The 21,101-nt window shown below is 40.7% G+C and overlaps 1 protein-coding gene across 4 annotated transcripts in view; it reads right to left on the bottom strand.

The window, feature by feature from the left end:
- Positions 1-20,472, bottom strand: part of ca10a (carbonic anhydrase Xa) — a 304,132-nt gene extending 283,660 nt beyond the window's left edge. For all 4 annotated transcript variants that reach the window (XM_023993217.1, XM_023993218.1, XM_023993220.1 and 1 more), the window contains exons 1-2: positions 20,260-20,472; positions 19,205-19,674 (exon numbers count right to left, since the gene is read on the bottom strand). In XM_023993217.1, coding sequence (XP_023848985.1) covers positions 19,205-19,265 — 61 coding nt within the window. In that variant the 5' untranslated portion in view covers positions 19,266-19,674; positions 20,260-20,472. The remainder of the gene's footprint in view (positions 1-19,204; positions 19,675-20,259) is intronic.
- Between the last annotated feature and the right edge of the window lie 629 nt (positions 20,473-21,101).

Here is a 21,101-nt window from a genome sequence, read left to right as displayed (position 1 = left end):
AAGTAGACGAGTTACACAAGTCAGAAATAGAGATAAAATGTATCCCTTACCTTTGATGATCTCCATATGGTTGCACTCAGCAGACGTTCATTTACTCAATACATGTTCCTTTTGTTCGATACAGTCTCTTTATATCCAAAAACCTCAATTTTTTTTGCGCGTTTTCTTCAGTAATCCACAGGCTGAAACGCAGTCAAAACAGGCAGACAAAAAAATCGAAATTGTATCCGTAAAGTTCATAGAAACATCTCAGGTTGTTTTTAGCCTAAATAATAGATCATATTTGAACCGGACAATAACGTTGTCAATATAAAAGGTAAACAAGAAAGGCACTCTCTCGTCGCGTGCATGAAAAAGCTCTGTGACACTTTAGGGTCCACTCATTCAGACTGCTCTTACTTCCTAATTTTTCAGAATAAAAGCCTGAAACAATTTCTAAAGACTGTTGACATCTAGTGGAAGGCATAGGAACTGCAATTTGAGTGCTAAGTCAATGGATACTGTAATGGCATTGAATAGAAAAAAACTACTTCCTGAATGGATTTCTCTCAGGTTTTCGCCTGCCAAATCAGTTCTGTTATACTCACAGACACTATTTTAACAGTTTTGGAAACTTTAGAGTGTTTCCTATCCAAATCTACCAGTTATATGCATATCATATCTTCTGGGCCCGAGAAGCAGGCAGTTTAATTTGGGCATGCTTTTCATCCAAAATTCCGAATGCTGCCCCCTACCCTAGAGAAGTTAACAAGCTAATATTAGCTGGCTGGCTCGTTAGCTAACGTTAATTGAAGAGTGTGATCTTAAACATTGTTTACCTAGCTAGCTAGCTATATGTCCTAAGCTAAAGTGTACTGTTAGCTAGCTAGTTAACGTTAGCTGGCTGGCTCCCTAGCTGACGTTATTATTCGTATCCCAGAGCCGTTTGCTTTTCAAGTTAGAGCCTAATGTTAGCTAGCTAACATTGAACCTGGTTGGTTAGCTCCCAGCACTGTGGCATTGTTGGCATTGTTCATTGTTGTATAACTAGCTAACGTTAGCTGCCTGGCTCGTTAGCTAGCATTACGTGACGTGTGTACAACACGCGTTGAATATGGCCGGTGTCAGTAAACATCTGCAAAAAAAAAATATTAAATTGTTGCCAGCAGAGCTGGTTAGGCTGTTTTCATGTTATCCAATCATCGACCAGAGTGTCAAGTGTGCGCTCCGAGAGCGAAACGAGATGGGTGGGGCTAAAGCTTAAGAGGGTGTGAACGGTGCTGAATGGGTGTAGACAAAGAGGAGCTCTTCACTAGATACCAAAACATTCAAAGGCCATTTTCTCAATAGTGAGTTTACAAGTTTATCAACTTGTTCCTCAAATGCATTGTATCATATACCATTTTGTAGCTCTGTGTCTCTACTTTTATCCAATGTAAAAAACACCATTTAAAATGTTGCTACATTAGACCGAATCCAGGTGGTCAGTCACATATCTTGCTGCGTTGCATTTAGCAAATCTAAAATGCATCTTATTGTAATTTCTGCTCGGCATCAGACTCATTTTGTGCTTCAGTTGCACTTCTCCACTAGGATAAGAATTCAAGAACAGGCATTCTCTCAGCAGACAACACTCTGACTGATGTGCAGCTACTTTTCTCAGTGTAGCCAGCCTACTCTACATTATTTATATGATAAACATTACAAATATGATGGCCATGCATAATTTCTGCAAAAAAGACCTTGCTTTTTCATTGTACATTCATTTACTTGTGTGGCTACTAGACAATTAGTGTTGCACTTCTATTGTCATCTGATGAAAATTGAGCTGTTTCCTGCCGAATGTGTTGCACTAATGTATTTCCTGTAAAGGAAAACTATAGTTGCACATCCCTGATCACTCTATTGAAGCAAAGAAACACTGTGGACTTTCAAATAAAACACAAGCCCTGTCAATACAAAGCTGGACTCACCTGCCTCGGCTTTCTCCCGTTGTGCTATTTACAAACAAACACGCTACTGGCTCAACTGTTATGGGGAACTATTCAAAGCTTCATCATTTAAAATAATGTGACAGGTGAAATGGAGAACGCAATCTGCTTTATCTCCTAACGTATTGCACAAGTTTACTGCAGGTATTTACTTAATAAGTAGTTACAAATATTAAAATGTATTGATAAACTTCAAAGAAATTGTTTAAACGGTATTGACAGTATTGAAAAACCATCCCGTGGCTCTCTAAATACCCCGGTACACGGTATTCAGCCCAAGCCTAATTATTTTCATGTTTTATGATCAACTTTGGCTAATGAATTAATTTTCAATACAATTAGTTGATTCCCTACACTGTAAAAACAGAACGGCTCAAAACAGCATTATTGTGTAATGAAACTATGAAAAGTAATGCATCTAACCTGAGATCTGGTGTTTGGAGGGTGTTTGAATGTAAACCCTATGTAAGTGTTATGATACACGGAAAGTTTTTTAAAACAGAATAAAAGTACTCTGAAACACCCGAAGAGGATCTTCAATCTGAATATTGATGTTTTTAGGAGAGTGGTGTGAAAACACTTTTGGGGGTTTTCAGTGCATGTAAAAGGCAGCACCAAAACATAATTTTTTTCAGACTATCTCTGATACAATCAAATAGTTAAGAAATGCAAATGGTTTATAGACTACATATTGATTGATGATAAGAAACTATGGAGACTTTTTTAAATGGAATTTCACATTCATTTTTGTATTGCACAGATTAGAAACAGGAGGAGACAGAGAAAGGTTGAAAGTGGGAATTGGACCCCCGTCTTCTGGGGCAGTAAAATGGTACCTTTAATTGGGCATTTACACACTCAATCACACAGCCATGATAATCGGGTGAATTGAAATTGACTCAAATGAACAGCCAACATGTCCTTCGTAAAAATTCATGCAAGTCGTTTCAATGATTTGTTAATTTCATTTTACCATATATTTTTTTCCCAGCTGCATATGTTTTTCAAAATGTTGGCCTAAGTATACTTTATATGATGATGACCAAAGATAGAGAAAATTGAGTGATTTAACTAATTAGAAGTCTGGTTTTAATCTCCTTGCACTTCCTATCTTGCTCTGTTTTTAGAAGGTTTTGAGTAATACATTTTTAGACTTTATGCTTTTTTTTACACATTGTTGTATGCATGTTTGAAGAAAGAAAAGTATACATTCTATAATAGTATTAAGCAGCTTGTTGTGCCATGAGGTGTACGGACATCAAAACCCTCAAACAAAATTCTGTTCTATGATAAGACAACCCATTCCCACTTTTCCAATGTTTAATGGCAGAGGCAAATACAGCATTTTGCAATGCTTCCTGGAAAACCTCAAGTTACTACTGGTGGATTGGGCACTCATTGCTCAACAATGCCTGCCAATGATCAGATACATACATCAATGAAAATACTGCAGAAGAAATTCTGCACTAGACAGGATGTGAAACACCATTATAGTGTTTAGAAGCTTTAATGAGAGGAAACAACACCAAAAGACAAGGTATCTAATTCTTGATTTAGAACTTAACATCACTAAACAGAACGTGAAACATCAAATCAATGTATGTTCAACCTCTTCTGATAGTGCCCTGGCAAGGTGTTGCACAACACATTCTTAAGTGGTGTTACAACACACCGTCTCATGTTTCAGAACATCTCGGGATGATGTGTTTCAATACTCCAGCAAAGTTAGTTAAGGTTTCATCTCCTTCAAGCTGGTGGTACCTGGGCAGTCCCAAAAAAGGCAGAAAAGCCAGTCTTATTCTTTCTCTACCCCAGCCCAGGATGAATTTAATGGGGACACGCCTGGACGGAGTAAGAGAAACTGAAGAGTCAGTGGGAAATGTCAAACCTTTCACAGGGTAGCATAGATGGGATTTTTCCTTTTTGTATCAGCCATCTCTGTGTCACACCCTGATCTGTTTCACCTGTCCTTCTGATTGTCTCCACCCCCCTCCAGGTGTCGCCCATCTTCCCCATTATCCCCTGTGTATTTATACCTGTGTTCTCTGTTTGTCCATTGCCAGTTTGTCTTGTTTGTCAAGTCAACCAGCATTTTTGTTCTCAGCTCCTGCTTTTCCCAGTCTCTCTTTTTCTCACCCTCCTGGTTGTTACCCTTGCCTGTCCTGACTCTGAGTCCGCCTGCCTGACCACTCCGCCTGCCCCTGAGCCTGCCTGCCGTCCGGTACTGTTGCCCCACCTCTGGTTTACTGACCCCTGCCTGCCTTGACCTGTCTATTGCCTGCCTCTGCTGGATTATAATAAACATTGTTACTTCGACAGTACATATACATTTTCTGGGGTTTACCAACTTATATCACCGCTTTATCCTGGGTTACATCACCCTGGCTTCCCCCTTGTCCTCACTCACCTCGCCCAAGGCTCCGTTCACGTGGTCTCCAGCTCCTGACCGGGCATTCCGGGACCTCAAACTTCGCTTCACCACAGCTCCCATCTTGGTTCATCCGGACCCTTCCACTCAGTTTGTGGTGGAGGCCGATGCTTCTGATGTGTGAGTGGGGTTGTCCTGTCCCAGCGTTCTGCCCTGGACCTCAAGCTACATCCCTGCGCCGCCTTCTCCCACTGCCTCAATGCCATGGAAAATATATACGATGTGGGGAATCGTGAGCTTCTCGTGGTGAAGATGGCATTGGAGGAATGGAGGCACTAGCTAAAGGGGGCGGAACATCCATTCATCGTGTGGACCGACCACAATAACCTGGAGTATCTCCGCATCGCCAAACGCCTCAACTCCAGGCAAGCCAGATGGGCCCTGCTGTTCACACGGTTAACCTTCTCCCTCTCGTACCGGCCGGGATCAAAGAATGTCAAGCCGAATGCACTGTTCTGCCGCTATAGCCCCACGGGTACCACCCCGGAGCCCGAGAACATCCTTCCCGCCTCGTGCCGGCACTAAACTGGGGTATAGGGAAACAGGTCCGGGAGGTGCAGCAGTCCCAGCCGAACCCTGGGGGGCCCTGATAATCGGATGTTTGTGCCTGACGCTGTCTGCCCTGTGGTCCTGGAGTGGGCCCATTCCTCCAGGCTTGCCTGCCATCCGGGTTCCCGTCGGACACTGGCCTTCGTGTGACAACGCTTTTGGTGGCCTACGATGGTTCCAGATGTCGCCGTGTTTGTCTCCGCCTGCACGGCCTATGCCAGAATAAGACACCTCTGCAAGCTCCGGGTGATCTTCTGCAACCACTGCCTGTCCCTCATCGTCCCTGGTCCAAAATATCCCTGCATTTCGTCACGGGTCTCCCCCCGTCTGAGGGCAACACTGCCATCCTGACTGTGGTCGACCGGTTTTCCAAGGCTGCTCACTTCATTCCTCTCAGTCTGCATCTGGGTCTTACCTAGATTCCTGATACTCTGCCTATCAGGATTATTGTTCACACATGATATACTGTACATATACAGTTGAAGTCGGAAGTTTACATACACTTAGGTTGGAGTCATTAAAACTCATTTTTCAACCACTCCACAAATTTCTTGTTAACAAACTATAGTTTGGCAAGTTGGTGAGGACATCTACTTTGTGCATGACACAAGTAATTTTCCAACAATTGTTTACAGACAGATTATTTCACTGGTGGGTCAGAAGTTTACATACACTGAGTTGACTGTGACTTTTAAACAGCTTTAAAATTCCAGAAAATGATGTCATGCTCTTTAGAAGCTTCTGATAGGCTAATTGACATAATTTGAGTCAATTGGAGGTGTACCTGTGGATGTATTTCAAGGCCTACCTTCAAACGCAGTGCATCTTTTCTTGACATCATGGGAAAATCAAAAGAAATTAGCCAAGACCTCAGATATTTTTTTTTGACCTCCACAACAAGTCTGGTTCATTTCCAAATGCCTGAAGGTACCACACTCATCTGTACAAACAATAGTACGCAAGAATAAACACCATGGGACGACGCAGCCGTCATACCGCTCAGGAAGGAGACGCGTTCTGTCTCCTAGAGATGAACGTACTTTGGTGCGAAAAGTGCAAATCAATCAAAGAATAACAGTAAAAGACCTTGTGAAGATGCTGGAGGAAACTATATCTATATCTACAGTAAAACGAGTCCTATATCGACATAACCTGAAAGGCCGCTCAGAAAGGAAGAAGAAGCCATTGCTCCAAAACCGTCCAGAGAAAAAAAATTATCCCCATGTTGTGGGGGTGCTTTGCTGCAGGAGGGACTGGTGCACTTCACAAAATAGATGGCATCATGAGGTAGGAAAAGTATGTGGATATATTGAAGCAACATCTCAAGACATCAGTCAGGAAGTTAAGGCTTAGTCGCAAATGGGTCTTCCAAATGGACAATGGACCCGAAGCATACTTCCAAAGTTGTGGAAAAATGGCTTAAGGACAACACAGTCCAGGTATTGGAGTGGCCATCACAAAGCCATGACCTCAATCATATAGAGAATGTGTGGGCAGAACTGAAAAAGCGTGTGCGACTAAGGAGGCCTACAAACCTGACTCAGTTACACCAGTTCTGTCAGGAGTAATGGGCCAAAATGTAGAGGTCGACCGATTAATCGGAATGGCCGATTAATTAGGGCCGATTTCAAGTTTTCATAACAATCAGTAATTTGGATACCGATCATGGCCGATTACATTGCACTCCATGAGGAGACTGCGTGGTAGGCTGACTACCTGTTATGCGAGTGCAGCAAGGAGCCAAAGTAAGATGCTAGCTTGATGATATTACTAGTTTATCTAGCTTGTTCTGCGTTGCATATAATCGATGCGGTGCCTGTTAATTTATCATTGAATTATAGCCTACTTTGCCAAACGGGTGATTTAACAAGCGCATTCACAAAAAAAAGCACTGTCTTTGCACCAATGTGTACCTAACCATAAACATCAATGCCTTTCTTAAAATCTATACACAAGTATATATTTTTAAACCTGCATATTCAGTTAGTATTGCCTGCTAACATTAATTTATTTTAACTAGGGAAATTGTGTCACTTCTCTTGCGTTCTGTGCAACAGAGTCAGGGTATATGCAGCAGTTTGGGCCGCCTGGCTCGTTGCGAACTGTGTGAAGACTATGGGTGATGATTTAACAAAGCGCATTAGCGAAAAAAGCACAATCCTTGCACGAATGTACCTAACCATAAACATCAATGCCTTTCTTAAAATCAATACACGGAAGTATATTTTTTTAAACCTGCATATTTAGTTAAAAGAAATTCATGTTAGCAGACAATATTAAACTAGGGAAATTGTGTGACTTCTCTTGCGTTCATTGCACGCAGAGTCAGGGTATATGCAACAGTTTGGGCCGCCTGGCTCGTTGCGAACTAATTTGCAAGAATTTTACGTAATTATGACATAACATTGAAGGTTGTGCAATGTAACAGCAATATTTAGACTTACGGATGCCATCCGTTAGATAAAATATGGAACGGTTCAGTATTTCACTGAAAGAATAAACGTTTTGTTTTCAAAATTATAGTTTCCAGATTTGACCATATTAATGACCTAAGGCTAGTATTTCTGTGTGTTATTATATTATAATTAAGTCTATGATTTGATAGAGCAGTCTGACTGAGCGGTGGCAGAAAGCAGCGAGCTCATAAGCATTCATTCAAACAGCACTTTCCTGCATTTGCCAGCAGCTCTTCGCAATGCTTCAAGCATTGCGCTGTTTATGACTTCAAGCCTATCAACTCCCGAGATTAGGCTGGCAATACTAAAGTACCTATTAGAACATCCAATAGTCAAAGGTAAATTAAATAGAAATGGTATAGAGAGAAATAGTCCTTTAATAACTACAACCTAAAACTTCTTACCTGGGAATATTGAAGATTCATGTTAAAAGGAACCACCAGCTTTCATATGTTCTCATGTTCTGAGCAAGGAACTTAAACGTTAGCTTTTTTACATGGCACATATTGCACTTTTACTTTCTTCTCCAACACTTTGTTTTGCATTATTTATACCAAATTGAACATGTTTCATTATTTATTTGAGACTAAATTGATTTTATTGATGTATTATATTAAGTTAAAATAAGTGTTCATTCAATATTGTTGTAATTGTCATTATTATTACAAATATATATATAAAAAGCGGCCGATTAATCGTTATCGGCTTTTTTTGGTCCTCTAATAATCGGTATCGGTATAGGCATTGAAAAATCATAATCAGTCGACCTCTACCAAAATTCACATAACTTATTGTGGGAAGCTAGTGGAAGGCTACCTGAAACGTTTGACCCAAGTTAAACAATTTAAAGGCAATGCTACCAAATACTAATTGAGTGCATGTAAACTTCTGACCCACTGGGAATGTGATGAAAGAAATAAAAGCTGAAATCATTCTCTCTACTATTATTCTGACATTTCACATTCTTAAAATAGAGTGGTGATCTTAACTGACCTAAGAAAGGGCATTTTACTAGGATTAAATGTCAGGAATTGTGAAAAACTGAGTTTAAATGTATTTGGCTAAGGTGTATGTAAACTTGAGACTTCAACTGTACATTTTCCTATCCAAATTCTTGCATTTAAGTTGTCCTGATCACACCCAAATTGGGTTTTTATTTGTGCTTCAGGGCAATCCAGGAATTCAGCTGGCTGTTCTAGATGCTCTCCTTCCCCATCTCACTTCACACACGGTGGGTCAAGAGTACAGCTTGCCAGACAAGTACATACATCTTAATCAGCTAACCTGTCAACTACTAAAAAAGGTTTATTCATCTGGTTTAAATGTTTGTTGCAGGACTATCAACAACTTCACCTAGGCAGTCCCAAAAAGACAGCGAAACCGCTCTCGTTCTTCCTCCTCTACCCATGTTGTAGTTGGTAAGAGACAATCGTTAAGTAATCAAAAGTGTAGTCCATTACAGACAGAAAAACAGACATATACAGACAGAAAAAGGTTAAGATAATGCTTGTGTTTCAGGACCATCCAACAGTTTGGCCAGGAGTCGACCCAGCAGACACAGCAGCTCTAGCCCCTCTCATTCTCCATCTACCCATGTTCGGGATGTAGTTGCTAAGAGACGATTGTTAAGTAATCAAAAGTGTAGTCCACCTACAGACAGAAAAAGGTTTGGATAATGCTTGTGTTTCAGGACCCTCCAACAGTTTGGCCATGAGTTGATCCAGCGGACACAGCAGCTGGAACTCTCCCTCTGCCATTTGGTGTACCTGTTTTGCTATCTGGACCAAACACAGATTGGGTGGGTCAAGAGTACAGCTTGGCTTACAAGTCCAGAAATCTCAATCAGGTAACCGGTCAAGTCCTTCAGAAGGTTTATTCATTGGTTTTGAATGTTGCAGAATCATCCAGGGCTTCTACTAGCCAGTCCCACCTCCAGAGCAGAGAGCACAGACGTTCTCCATATCCATCCTGTTACTCTACCAGACAAGGTGAGAGCAGTTATGTAGTAACTAAAGAGCACACACAGACAACATGCACACGACGGGGACGCGCTCGCTCATCGGTGCTAGTTTACTTACAATGAGCAGAAATGATACACATCATGTTCCGTCTTGGTAACTGAAGATTAAAACGATCCTTAAAATATGTATTGTAGTGTGTATGTTTAAGAAATTCAAGTGCTATTTATTTTTGCTTTTTACCTCTGGGTTGACACTGAGTTGGCTTTGAATTTTGCAGATTCATCCAGGGCTTCTACTTGCCAGTCCCAAAGGCACCTATTTTGTGGAACGACAAAAATTTACTACAAAATTGAAACTTGTGTTAAAGTTAAACACTGAACCCATTAGAATATAGAATATTATTGAAACGTTGAACTATATGTATTATTGCAAGTCAAATTTCACTTTTATTTGCAATCACAATCTTGTCTGTCGGGATCCTCTTGCGTGTGACAACCCCATATTTCTACAGTGTCAACAAAATGTTCTCATTTCAGAAGTGTGTTCTAACTAAATTGGTGGAGATATTGGAGGAGGTGAAATGTGTTGGGAGAGCAGAGCCCCAAGACTCTTTGAGTTCCATGTCAAGAGAATGGAGACGGAGCAAGACTTTGAGCAACTAGAGAAGCAGCTCCAAATTGTGGATGTACAAAATCTGACGGTGAAAATGATTTTATTTTCACATTTCATTTACACTGTAGATTTAGTCAGCATTTTTCACACGACCTAAAGCGATACAATTAGGTAATTCCACTCTTACAAGCAATGCCTGTAGAATTTTTTTATTTATTAGTCATACTGAGACAGTGCATTACTGCATAACTTCCGGTGTTTCAAACAAAGTCTCTTGACACAGATTGCAAGGTTAAGCAAAATTGGTGGTAAGGACAAAGGACTGGGCCAACAAGGTCATGGACAGGTATGTCATATCTCTAGAATGGATCCAATAAGAAAGACATTTTAAAGGTATCATTAGTGATACAAACTGTCTGCAACAAAGACAGTAAARCCAAGAGCCTTATCTCCTCAGCAGTTTGAAAGTGTTCAATTCACAAAGAACATCCTATGTGTGCTTGACTTTCAGGCTCTTTACCAATGGCCTGATGTCCTTGTTCAACTTCAACAGCCATCACGCAAAGTGGGGATTAGGAAACACAACTGTGTACTCTGTTGTCAACGGTACATACAAACATGTCATTATTCTGTAGTATATTTTGTATTAATAACTGGGTAGTTTGAGCCCTGAAAGCTGATTGGCTAACAGCCATGGTATATTTAAGCAATAATACATGAGAGTCCATGTGTTATGATGACATTTTTTATCATGGCTGTGAGTGTCATAGCCATAAAAGCAAAGTCCTCTGGGTTTTCTGCTACCGTAACCAGACAATACATGGCTACAGTCTGTAAACAGACACGCTGAGTTGCGTTGTGCATAAGAAAAGACTTTACTACACCCATTGCTTAAAGGGTCACTAAGGTCACACAATCAAAATGACCTGCTATGTCTGTTTTAATAGGCTAGATTGTTATTTTGTCTTCTAAACCAATTATTCATTTGCATGGTGGTAATTTGTGTGGTCCCTTTTTGAAAATAATGGTTTTAGGAGCTTGGCAATTTTGAATGAGGTGATCATGTGACCTTAATGGCCTTTTAACCTATTGGCGCTAAAGTTCTAAAAATGTATAATGGTCCACCCAGCGTGACATTTTCTCAAATTCTTTTAATTTAAATTTTGCTATGCTGTAGCCCTAAATGCTTAAATGTATAACGGTCGAATTCTGTAAAAAAAAAAATGTTGCTATGATGTAGCCCTAATAAATGCTTTACCATTTATTTATTTTTTCGTTAGAGCAGATTCTCTAGTATGTCATTATGCTGGTTTTGTTTAGCTTTCTGGCCTGTTATCAATTAGACCATATTATTACTTCAATTCATCACACAGCCTACTAGTCATGAATTTAAATGCAGTCAAGCATTCTCTTGAATAATTAGCCTACAGTATACAATGTCCTAAATAATAATAATAATAAAGCCTTTATAATTTTTTTCATTAGTACAGATCAACTCTCTGGTACACCTATACATTATTTTGTGTTGTTTTCACTGTTCCAAGCAATCAGAAAAAAATATATAGTAGCCTACAGTACTTGTTTGGCTCATGCACGCAGCGCTGGCTCCTTCCTCTTTCTATGAGCTCAAGTCAAATGTCTTCCATACATCTGACATTTCCTTTGTCTCCTGAGCATCCAGTCGGCTAAACATTCCCCCATTTCAAGTTGAATTTTTTTACTTGCGATCTCCGCATACTGACAAATATATTAGGCTACAGTGTTCAGAGTTTACCAATGAATGTGATTATAATAGTCTATTAGGGAGGAGCGAAAGAGACAACTTGCGCCATTCAAACAGGCCCTCGTCTTTTCTACACTGCGTGCAAGTTTGAGCCCGGCCCTAATCAATTGTCAGCCCCTGAGATGGACAACTTTAACCAAACGTATCTTGTAAATTGCTTTTTGTCTTTGATAGACATGGAAAAACAAACACGTTTATCCACATTTACCCACAAATTATTCTGAATAAATGTAATACATTATCATTATTACTGCACAACACAAAAAATCCACCATTGGTTAGTGATAAACCGGTGGTTTGAGCCCTGAGTGCTGATTTAAGTGCCGTGGGGAACCTGTAAGATGCTCCATACCCATTAGTCTTTTCTATAACTTAGTGTGTTTATTTTGGTGTTACAGCTGCAGTCAAGAAATGGAACAGCAAGGCCACTGACCATGATGTTCAGCGAGCTGTGGTAGACTACCTCAAGCATGCTCCTGGTAGAGCCGGGGGCGGTGGTTTTCACGTCACCACCACACAGGGCCGTTGCTAACGCAACAAAATATATCTATAATTTTGATGGATAATTATTCAATGAATATAATTAATTACATTCATTTGAACTTCACTGCATTTTGTCTGTTATCACTGCACTAGATAGTGTTCTTTGACTGAATGTTTTGTGAAAATACTGGAGTAATGTAATGAGTAGTGGGATTGTTAATAAAAAAAAGTAACAGACCATGTTTTGGTTGCTGCATCCATGTGTATAGGCTACAAGTAAATACTTTTCAACGACATGAAAGATATATTTTCAACGATATGAAAAATATGAAAAAGACGTCTTTTCAACTTTCACTTTCAACCAAAACCGAACGTACATTAGCCGTCGGGCATAGTCGTCTTTTCAACGTCTTTTTAACGACAGTTTGCTGGGTGGGACGTGCAAATTCACAAGCATCATGCTCTCTTCCTCCGTGCAAAGAAATTCGACTGCAACCAGAGACCTGTATATAATGTAGAGATGCTCATGTCTCTGCCCTGACAATGGAGGTCGTTTTCCTAAAATAAGCCCGTAGAAACGCATTGTGTTTATTTTGGACAGATTTGGGCGCGAGGGAAACCTCTCGCTTTGCCTCCTCCTCTCTGCAGTGCTTCCCTGTCATCACTAACTTTGTAACTGACAGGCGCCTATGCTATCACTAGATCGCTACAAGATGCATATCGTTCATTCTAGCAGTAGAGGGCTCGACGGACTAGTGAATTGAAACTTTTAAATTAAATGTAGCCTTGTTAATATAAAGTGGAAAATGTATCTGGCTGATAATGAGTCTGTAACCGGCTAATTCAGCCAGCGCTAATAGAAAACACTGCTACAGTAAGCCATTGACCCGTCTAAAATGTTTTGATGTGGGTATTCTACTCAGATTATGTCCTGGATCACTGTATTGACCCAGGGGTGTGCTTATCCTTAGGCCTACTGATGATAGATATACTTGATCTGGTGTCTGCAAAACTCAGACAGGCAGCGACATGAAGGGGAGATTCAGTGATGACACATTGTCTACTAGCGTGTTCAAAAGACAAAAGGAAAACAAAGTAGCCAGTGATTGCATTGGAAATGGCAACTTTCACACTTCCATCGAGACACAGCTGATATGGGATCATGCAAAACAACAGAGGTGCTTCAGGGAATTATGGTCATGTGATGAGTAAGCTGAGATGTCCTGGAGAGGTCCCAGAGAGAAATGCTGAGCTTCAACCCAGGTTTTTTACCCAAAAAGTAATTACGACTAATAACTGCCAATAGAAGCGTAGTCCTTTTAGGAAGGAATGGATAGGGCTGGGGGCATTAGTAGAGAGGAGAACCATTTGATTTGATTCCAGAGACCTACGTATGTGTGCAATATTAAGAGTTGATGCTGCAGTTTAATCTATGTGTTCAATCTCAGCAAAACCTCTCCATGACCAGCTAGATTTCGCTCTCTCTCGCTCTCTCGCTCACTCTGTTGGGAAACGTAGGGATTTTGAGCTGGTCGACATGTACATGAACAGCCCTATTCCCACTACGAGATATAATGGAGAGTCTGAAGAGCGGTGTGGCGAAAGAGAATTCTACTTTTCGATTCACATTACATCCTTGCCTTACCTTTTGTTGAGAATGGCAATGTGATAATTGAGCGTAAATATCACAGTAGCTACTAGCTAGTAACCCCAAACTATTCAATAATTACAGAACTTTTCTTCTAAAACATATTAGACTATTGAATAATGCAACCAAACCATATTACACTCTTGAATAATGCAACAATTCACAAGCATGTATGTGCAGATAATTAAAGGGTTTATTGTAGGCTACACTCAATACATTTGAGCTTCAAGACAAAAGCACAGAGATACTATAAATGAACAATTAACCCTCTAATACGAATATGAAAGTAAAGTAGGCCTACGGTACAACAAACCAGGCTTCATTTTTTGTATCAATATTGTGCAAATCATTACATTTGGTAAAAGCAAATTGCAACTGAAAACGTGGGTCATTTTTACCCACAGCCATGAGGCTTTTTAATGAGTATGATGGATTAACTGCCTTATGAGGTCTTTCTATTGGAAAATGTTGTTTCCTGTTTTCCCCAGTGTAGGATAGAAAACAGCACTTGAATCAGACTATTATTTTAGGGATACTATGGTTGGTGCATGTGGCTTTGTCTTAATGTGTATTTTGTTTTGTTATTTAAAAATAAATAATGTGTTGGTCATAGTTGCGTGTTCTGTCATTGTAAATCATTGATGATGCATGCTGTGATAAAACTATTTTCCAAATTGGGATTAATAATATAATACTCTACTCTACTCTATAAGTGAATTCACCATGACGAGCAGTTTTATATGGAGGCCCATACCCGCCACCAAAAATGATTTGTCAACATGCACGATTAGTCTGTGTTTCAGTCTGATCAACTGTAGCCTACTGATAACAACCAAAGCTGCAGGTAGCCTAGAGAAACCTATGCGCTCTGATCCCATCTACGCCTGGCCAGGAAAATGTCAAGTAATGCACAGTGCATTCGGAAAGTATTCAGACCTCTTTCCCTTTTCCACATTTTGTTACTTTACCTTATTATAAAATGTATCAAATAGAGTTTTCACTCATTAACCTACGCACAATAGCCCATAATGACAAAGCAAAAACTGGTTTACAGAAATGTTTGCATTTCTTATTTACGTAAGTATTCAGACCCTTTGCTATGAGACTCAAAATTGAGCTCAGGTGCATCCTGTTTCCATTGATCATCCTTGAGATGTTTCTACAACTTGATTGGAGTCCACCTGTGGTAAATTCAATTGATTGGACATGATTTGGAAAGAAACACACCTGTCTATATAAGGTCCCACAGTTGTCAGAGCAAAACCCAAGCCATGAGGTTGAAGGAAAGCTCTGAGGCAGGACTTGTGTCGAGGCACAGATCTGGGGAAGGGTACCAAAACATTTCTGCAGCATTGAAGGTCCCCAAGAACACAGTGGCCTCCATCATTCTTAAATGGAAGAAGTTTGGAACCACCAAGACTTTTCCTAGAGCTGGCTGCCCGGCCAAACTGAGCAATCATGGAGAGAACAGTCTTGGTCAGGGAGGTGACCAAGAACCCGATCGTCACTCTGACAGAGCTCTAGAGTTCCTCTGTGGAGATGGGAGAACCTTCCAGAAGGGCAACCATCTCTGCAGCACTTCACCAATCAGGACTTTATGGTAGAGTGGCCAGATGGAAGCCACTCTTCAGTAAAAGGCACATGACAGCCCGCTTGGACTTTGCCAAAGGGCACCTAAAGGACTATCAGACCATGAAAAACAAGATTCTCTGGTCTGATGAAACCAAGATTGAACTCTTTGGCCTGAATACCAAGCGTCACGTCTGGAGGAAACCTGGCACCATCCCTACGGTGAAGCATGGTAGAGGCAGCATCATGCTGTGGGATGTTTTTCAGAGACCTGAAAATAGCTGTGCAGTGACACTCCCCATCTAACCTGATATAGCTTGAGAGGATCTGCAGAGAAGAATGGGAGAAACTCCCCAAATACAGGTGTGCCAAGCTTGTAGTGTCATACCCAAGAAGACTCAATGCTGTAATCGCTGCTGAATGTGCTTCAACAAAATACTGAGTAAAGGGCCTGACTAGTTATGTGATATTTAAATTTTGTATTTTTTTAAAATAAATTTGCACATAAAAAATATAACCTGTTTTTGCTTTGTCATTAAGGGGTATTGTGTGTAGATTGATGAGGAAAAATACAAATAATCAATTTTAGAATAAGGCTTTGATGTAACAAAATGTGGAAAAAGTCAAGGGGTCTGAATACTTTCCAAATGCACAGTATTTATAGCCTAAAATAGGCCCATTTATTTGTGTTCTGAGAAAATGTGAATGTGATCAAATTGGGTTTATATTCACACTTCGGGTGGTCCTTTTAATAATATTGCAGATGCAAAGGCCTACACAATGGAACCCTGCATACAGCAAGCTCAGCCCTGTTAGTTTTTGTCCAATCACAGTTGTTGTCTCTGTCTGTGTAAAGGGTTATGTTTCCATCCTCCCTAGGGCCAGGAGTTTTTCCAGGAGTTTTTTTTTTAAACCATATGACCTGATTAGACAAATAATCTGGTCCCATCATAGCCCATATAAAACCGTTGATTTATTACGATGTCATACGCTACAACTAGGGTCCAGAGTTGGTTAGGTTAGCCTAGTACAAGATCAGGAAAAACTCTGGGCCCCAGGCAAACAATTTCACCCACACCACTCTTGGGCCTGTGGTGCCACCTCTGAATTCACCACACAATTTTCCCAATGACAAAAACATATCCCATTTTTCATATCCTATATCTACATTTGACATGTTTCTGGTGATGGGGATGGCCATTCATAGTTTTACTTGTCTCAGTGCAGCTGGCAGCTGCTGCAACAACTTCAGACTGTGACAGTCTGTTACTGCAATTTCAGGTAAAAACTCAATAAAACAAGTCTCAAATATAACGAAAATGTCTATACAATTCAGCTTTTCAAAAATATTTCTCTGCTATTACCATTTATACTGTAGGAGTGTTGGCTCAGCGTTGCAATTCTGTTTACACTGCTATGCTTCAAGGGGGCAACTGTCTGCGAGGGTTGTGCACTACCTCCGGAGGTAGCGGTCAAGATGTACTGTAGCAAATACGCAAGTTTACATTTGAGATTTTTAACGAAAAGTGTCGTAAGTGTGAAAAGGCTCTTAAGTGGATAGAAAGGCATCAGCATGTGGTTGAACAAAATGAGAACAGAGAAGAAAATGGTTTACTTGGCACTCACAGTCAACGGAAAGCCTAGCAGTATCCGACAAGACAATTGAGGATAAGTGAGACTTGTTTGGCTCTCACTTTGAGAAATGACAGTCTACAACAGTGTTATCTCTGAAAGTGTCAAAGCTTCAAACCGAATAGTCAGTTGTAGGCCTATTGTGGTCTCATGATACAGCTGATACAGTCCCAGGGTTGGCTGTTTCTATTGTAGAGATTAAACAAATGCTTAAGCCATCTGGATCAATAACTTTCAGCAGTTCAATGATAATCATTTATCTCCCTTTTTTAGATCAATATGGCATGGTATTACAATTTAGCTCAGATAGGTAGAGTCACATATTATATGAAACCTTTTACAGATGGATTTTTTTTTTTTTTAAACGTAAGGCAGAATGAGACATAATGTATGTCTTTGACAGTTAGTTAGTGTATATTTTGTTCCAATGCTAAAACAGAGTTGGCTGGTCTCAATTGGCTGGTTCTGGAGATGGTGTGTATACCTACACTGTGTAGTAGGTTGGCCAGATATTGGTCCCATGATGTAAAGTTGTAAAATTGGGGTTATGCCTATTGTATCAATTGAGGAGATATAGCCATGTGATGCAGTACTTTTCCAAACCTTTAAACTTTTACACAATCAAGCTGATCATCATAATGTGTCTTCTATGACCTTTTGCAGAAAGGAGCAGTCTGACCGGGTTCAAAGGTAAGCTGTCCAGTCATCCAAATATTACGTTGGCTAATCTCCTTGACTACATTCCACGGGGTATCAAATGCATTGACCTGCGTGCGTGGTCCTTTATAACTATCCTACAATCCTAATTTAGTCCAGCTGTAGGGAACATGTGCCAAAGGACAGCCCGGCGTAAATCATGTGCTCACAGATCTGAGAGAAAGGGAAGGAGGGAGAGTGAGGTTTTGAGCACAAATATGCCTATCCCTGATCGTCACAGCAAACGACTGGGCGCACGCCTCTAATGTACAGCACTCGACCCCTCAACGGGTACCCGCTTCAATAATAGGCTATAAGAGTAACACCGGATTTTGATACAAGAACAGGCAGGTAGTCCATACCAACAATATTACATTCCTTTTCTCAAATGTTGGTATAACAAATTGTTGGCAGATGAGCAGGTGGATTTGCATTGCAGAGTGATGATGGATCTAGCCTAATGCATTTTACCTAATAGTCAACGGGAGTACTCATGATGGCACAACCCAGCAGCGCACCACCACAACCAGCGCTCGCTGATGCGCACACTTACCCCAATTTTGATCAAACTCGAAATAACGTGATACTATAGCCCTGAGCCTCACATGATAAAGAGAAGTCAATACTGTTCCTATCTACTACGCAGGACATATCCACTCACATTAACAGTATAATAGCTGTAATAGTTCTGGAACAGCCATTGTGCCATGGCCAGTGCATGTGTTGATGTTACTGTGGTGATTATTCATGCACGCGTAGCACTGTCTCGTTATAACAGTTCAACAGTAGTGGTAGCCTAATACTACACTATCACTTTCCATTCATAATTTAACGAAATACACCGCAATTTCCCCCGATGCAAAATTGGGCAAACGTCAGCCCTGAGCCTGAACCTGTTAAAGAAATATGTCGAATAATTTATAATATAGATATAGATCTTTTTTTACGAAATCATTCTCACACAACCTCTGTCCTGGTGATCATACGTTCAGTTGACCCTTTCTAATTGAAATCAGTTTTTAAACACTTGCATAATTCAATACTGCACTTAATAAAATACACCACAAACACAATTTGGCCTCAATATAGGCTACCGATTTATAGGCTGTCCCATATCTATTCCGAGGGACATTCACAGACCACAACTGATGAGATCCGAGTTTAGGGCAAATTCTGCCCGTAAATGTCTTCGTTCTCAGATGAATCATATCAATAGATCCTATATCAATTGGCCTATCAATTGATCCAACCATCAACGGCACACATAATTCGTAACGTTTTCATTCATTTCAACATTTTCAGCAACATTTTACAACTTCGTTACCAAATCTCCCTCCCTCCGTTCTCATCCAACGCACAAGCCCTTTTCTCCGTCTCACAACGGACCCATCAAGAATATAAATGACTAAAAACGTACCTGATATACAGATGATGAAATTGGCGTGAAGAATAATAAATAGTTCCCATATAATATCCATTCTCTGTCTTCATGCCAGGTGCATTACGCTCGGTAAAAACAGGGGTAGCCTATCAGTTGCCGATGTCGAGTCCTCCCAGTCTGTAACCCGCTGCACACCTTCCAAGAGGTATTTTCCACGCCAGACTCATAGCAAGATCTATCTCCAAGTCATGACGCCACACTCTCCCACAAAACAACAATCCCAGATGACAGAACCACTGAACTTTAGACCCAAATATAGAACCAACGGTAGAATCCTGGAAGCAAAAGTCAGTTGGTAGGCTATTCATACAGTAGTAGAGTTCCTATGTGCCCCGCCAAGACCGTCCATAAATGTACTTCTTCCTTGCGTCAGTTGCGATTTGAAAAGATGAGTTTCAGTCATTCCGTGTAAACACAACCATGGTCGAAGTATCTTCCTCGTTTTCCTGGAACGAGAGACAGTTAAACTTAGTTATAGATTAGACAGAGGAATAACCTAGCTTAAAAATATCTGCTTAACTCCATAACTATGAATGGTAAAACTCCGTSGYGGGGGGGGGGGGGGGGGGGGTTTAACTGCCATTGACAGCGTATGGACAGGAGAGCAGGGGAGACTGGGCGTTCATCTGCAAGGGGGCGTGCTTCGCTCATATTCACTGTTCAACCGGAGGATACAGAACGTGCCAAGCGCGCTATCGCGCATCTCACGCGTACATACACATAGGCTTCTGCACACTAGATTTCATGAAAACTTTACGAACCCCTCATAATCTATTAGAATGTTTGATAACATCTTCAAGAATATAATCACTAATACTTCACACAACAATCCCTGCACTACGATCAAGCTTGAGCCATCAGCACAGAGGCACCCCCCCTTATCAGCGCAGCCCGGTGCCCACTCACAGGTCCCGCCAAGCAACACACTGACGCAGTTCACAATACCTGCACTGTAGCTGTGAAAATAACCATCTACAGGCTAAACTTAGCCTACATCCTATACACAAATACCAAGAGTGAGGGATACCTACCGTTCTTGAGAAAAATGTAAAATCAAAATACTGTTATCCTAATGTAAAATAAAGAATCTGACTGATGCTATCGAGTCCCCAAAAACTTCCACACGGAGTTTAAAAGTGAGTATAATTGTTGATTTTGTCCTTTTTTATCCCGAGGTGAAAAATTGTGACGGTAGTCTTCTGGCACGCGAGTACCAGGCTATGCCACGAGCCCAGGGAGAGAGCTTCCAGATTAGCGGACGTCAGAAAATGATGCGCAGGCACGTGTGGTGCTCCATGCGCGCGCACGCGGGCACAGGTGGATGGGAGACTGTGGCCCAGCCCTCGTGGTAAGGGCAGAAGCTGGTTTGAGAGAGCGAGAGAGAGCGGGGGGCAATAGCATTGCTACCTGTGTCATTATCATTATTTAAATATTGTTCTCAATTAATGCACCACACAACCAATAAACAAAGCATACCGACTTCAGGCACTTAAATATCATGGTTTGCGGTTTTAACGCCACAATAAATGTACTACGTCAATCTCGACAAACGGAAAATACATCCCCTCCTACTTTGTAGGCCTACCCAGTATTGAAGGCTTGACTTGACAATCTCTGAATGTCATTAAACTTTTGGGTGTTTTGTAACACTTGTGGAATAAAGTCTGTGGGTAAATACGTAGTGCATATAAAAATAACTTTGGCAGTTAAATTCCCATGTACCGAATACAAAATACAAGTTCAATTTATTTCCATCACATTTTAAACTCTAGGCTTACTGATGGTTTGCTCACATTTTTTTTGTTGCATAAGTATAGCAAATGTACCCACTCTGGTATTGGCATGTGCACTCTAGACAACAGCTCGCAGATAC

This window comes from Salvelinus sp. IW2-2015, linkage group LG8, assembly GCF_002910315.2.
Source record: "Salvelinus sp. IW2-2015 linkage group LG8, ASM291031v2, whole genome shotgun sequence".
In the NCBI taxonomy this organism is placed as follows: domain Eukaryota; kingdom Metazoa; phylum Chordata; class Actinopteri; order Salmoniformes; family Salmonidae; genus Salvelinus; species Salvelinus sp. IW2-2015.
The sequence above is the reverse complement of the archived record's forward strand: the minus strand, read 5'-3'. Positions and strand labels throughout refer to the sequence as shown.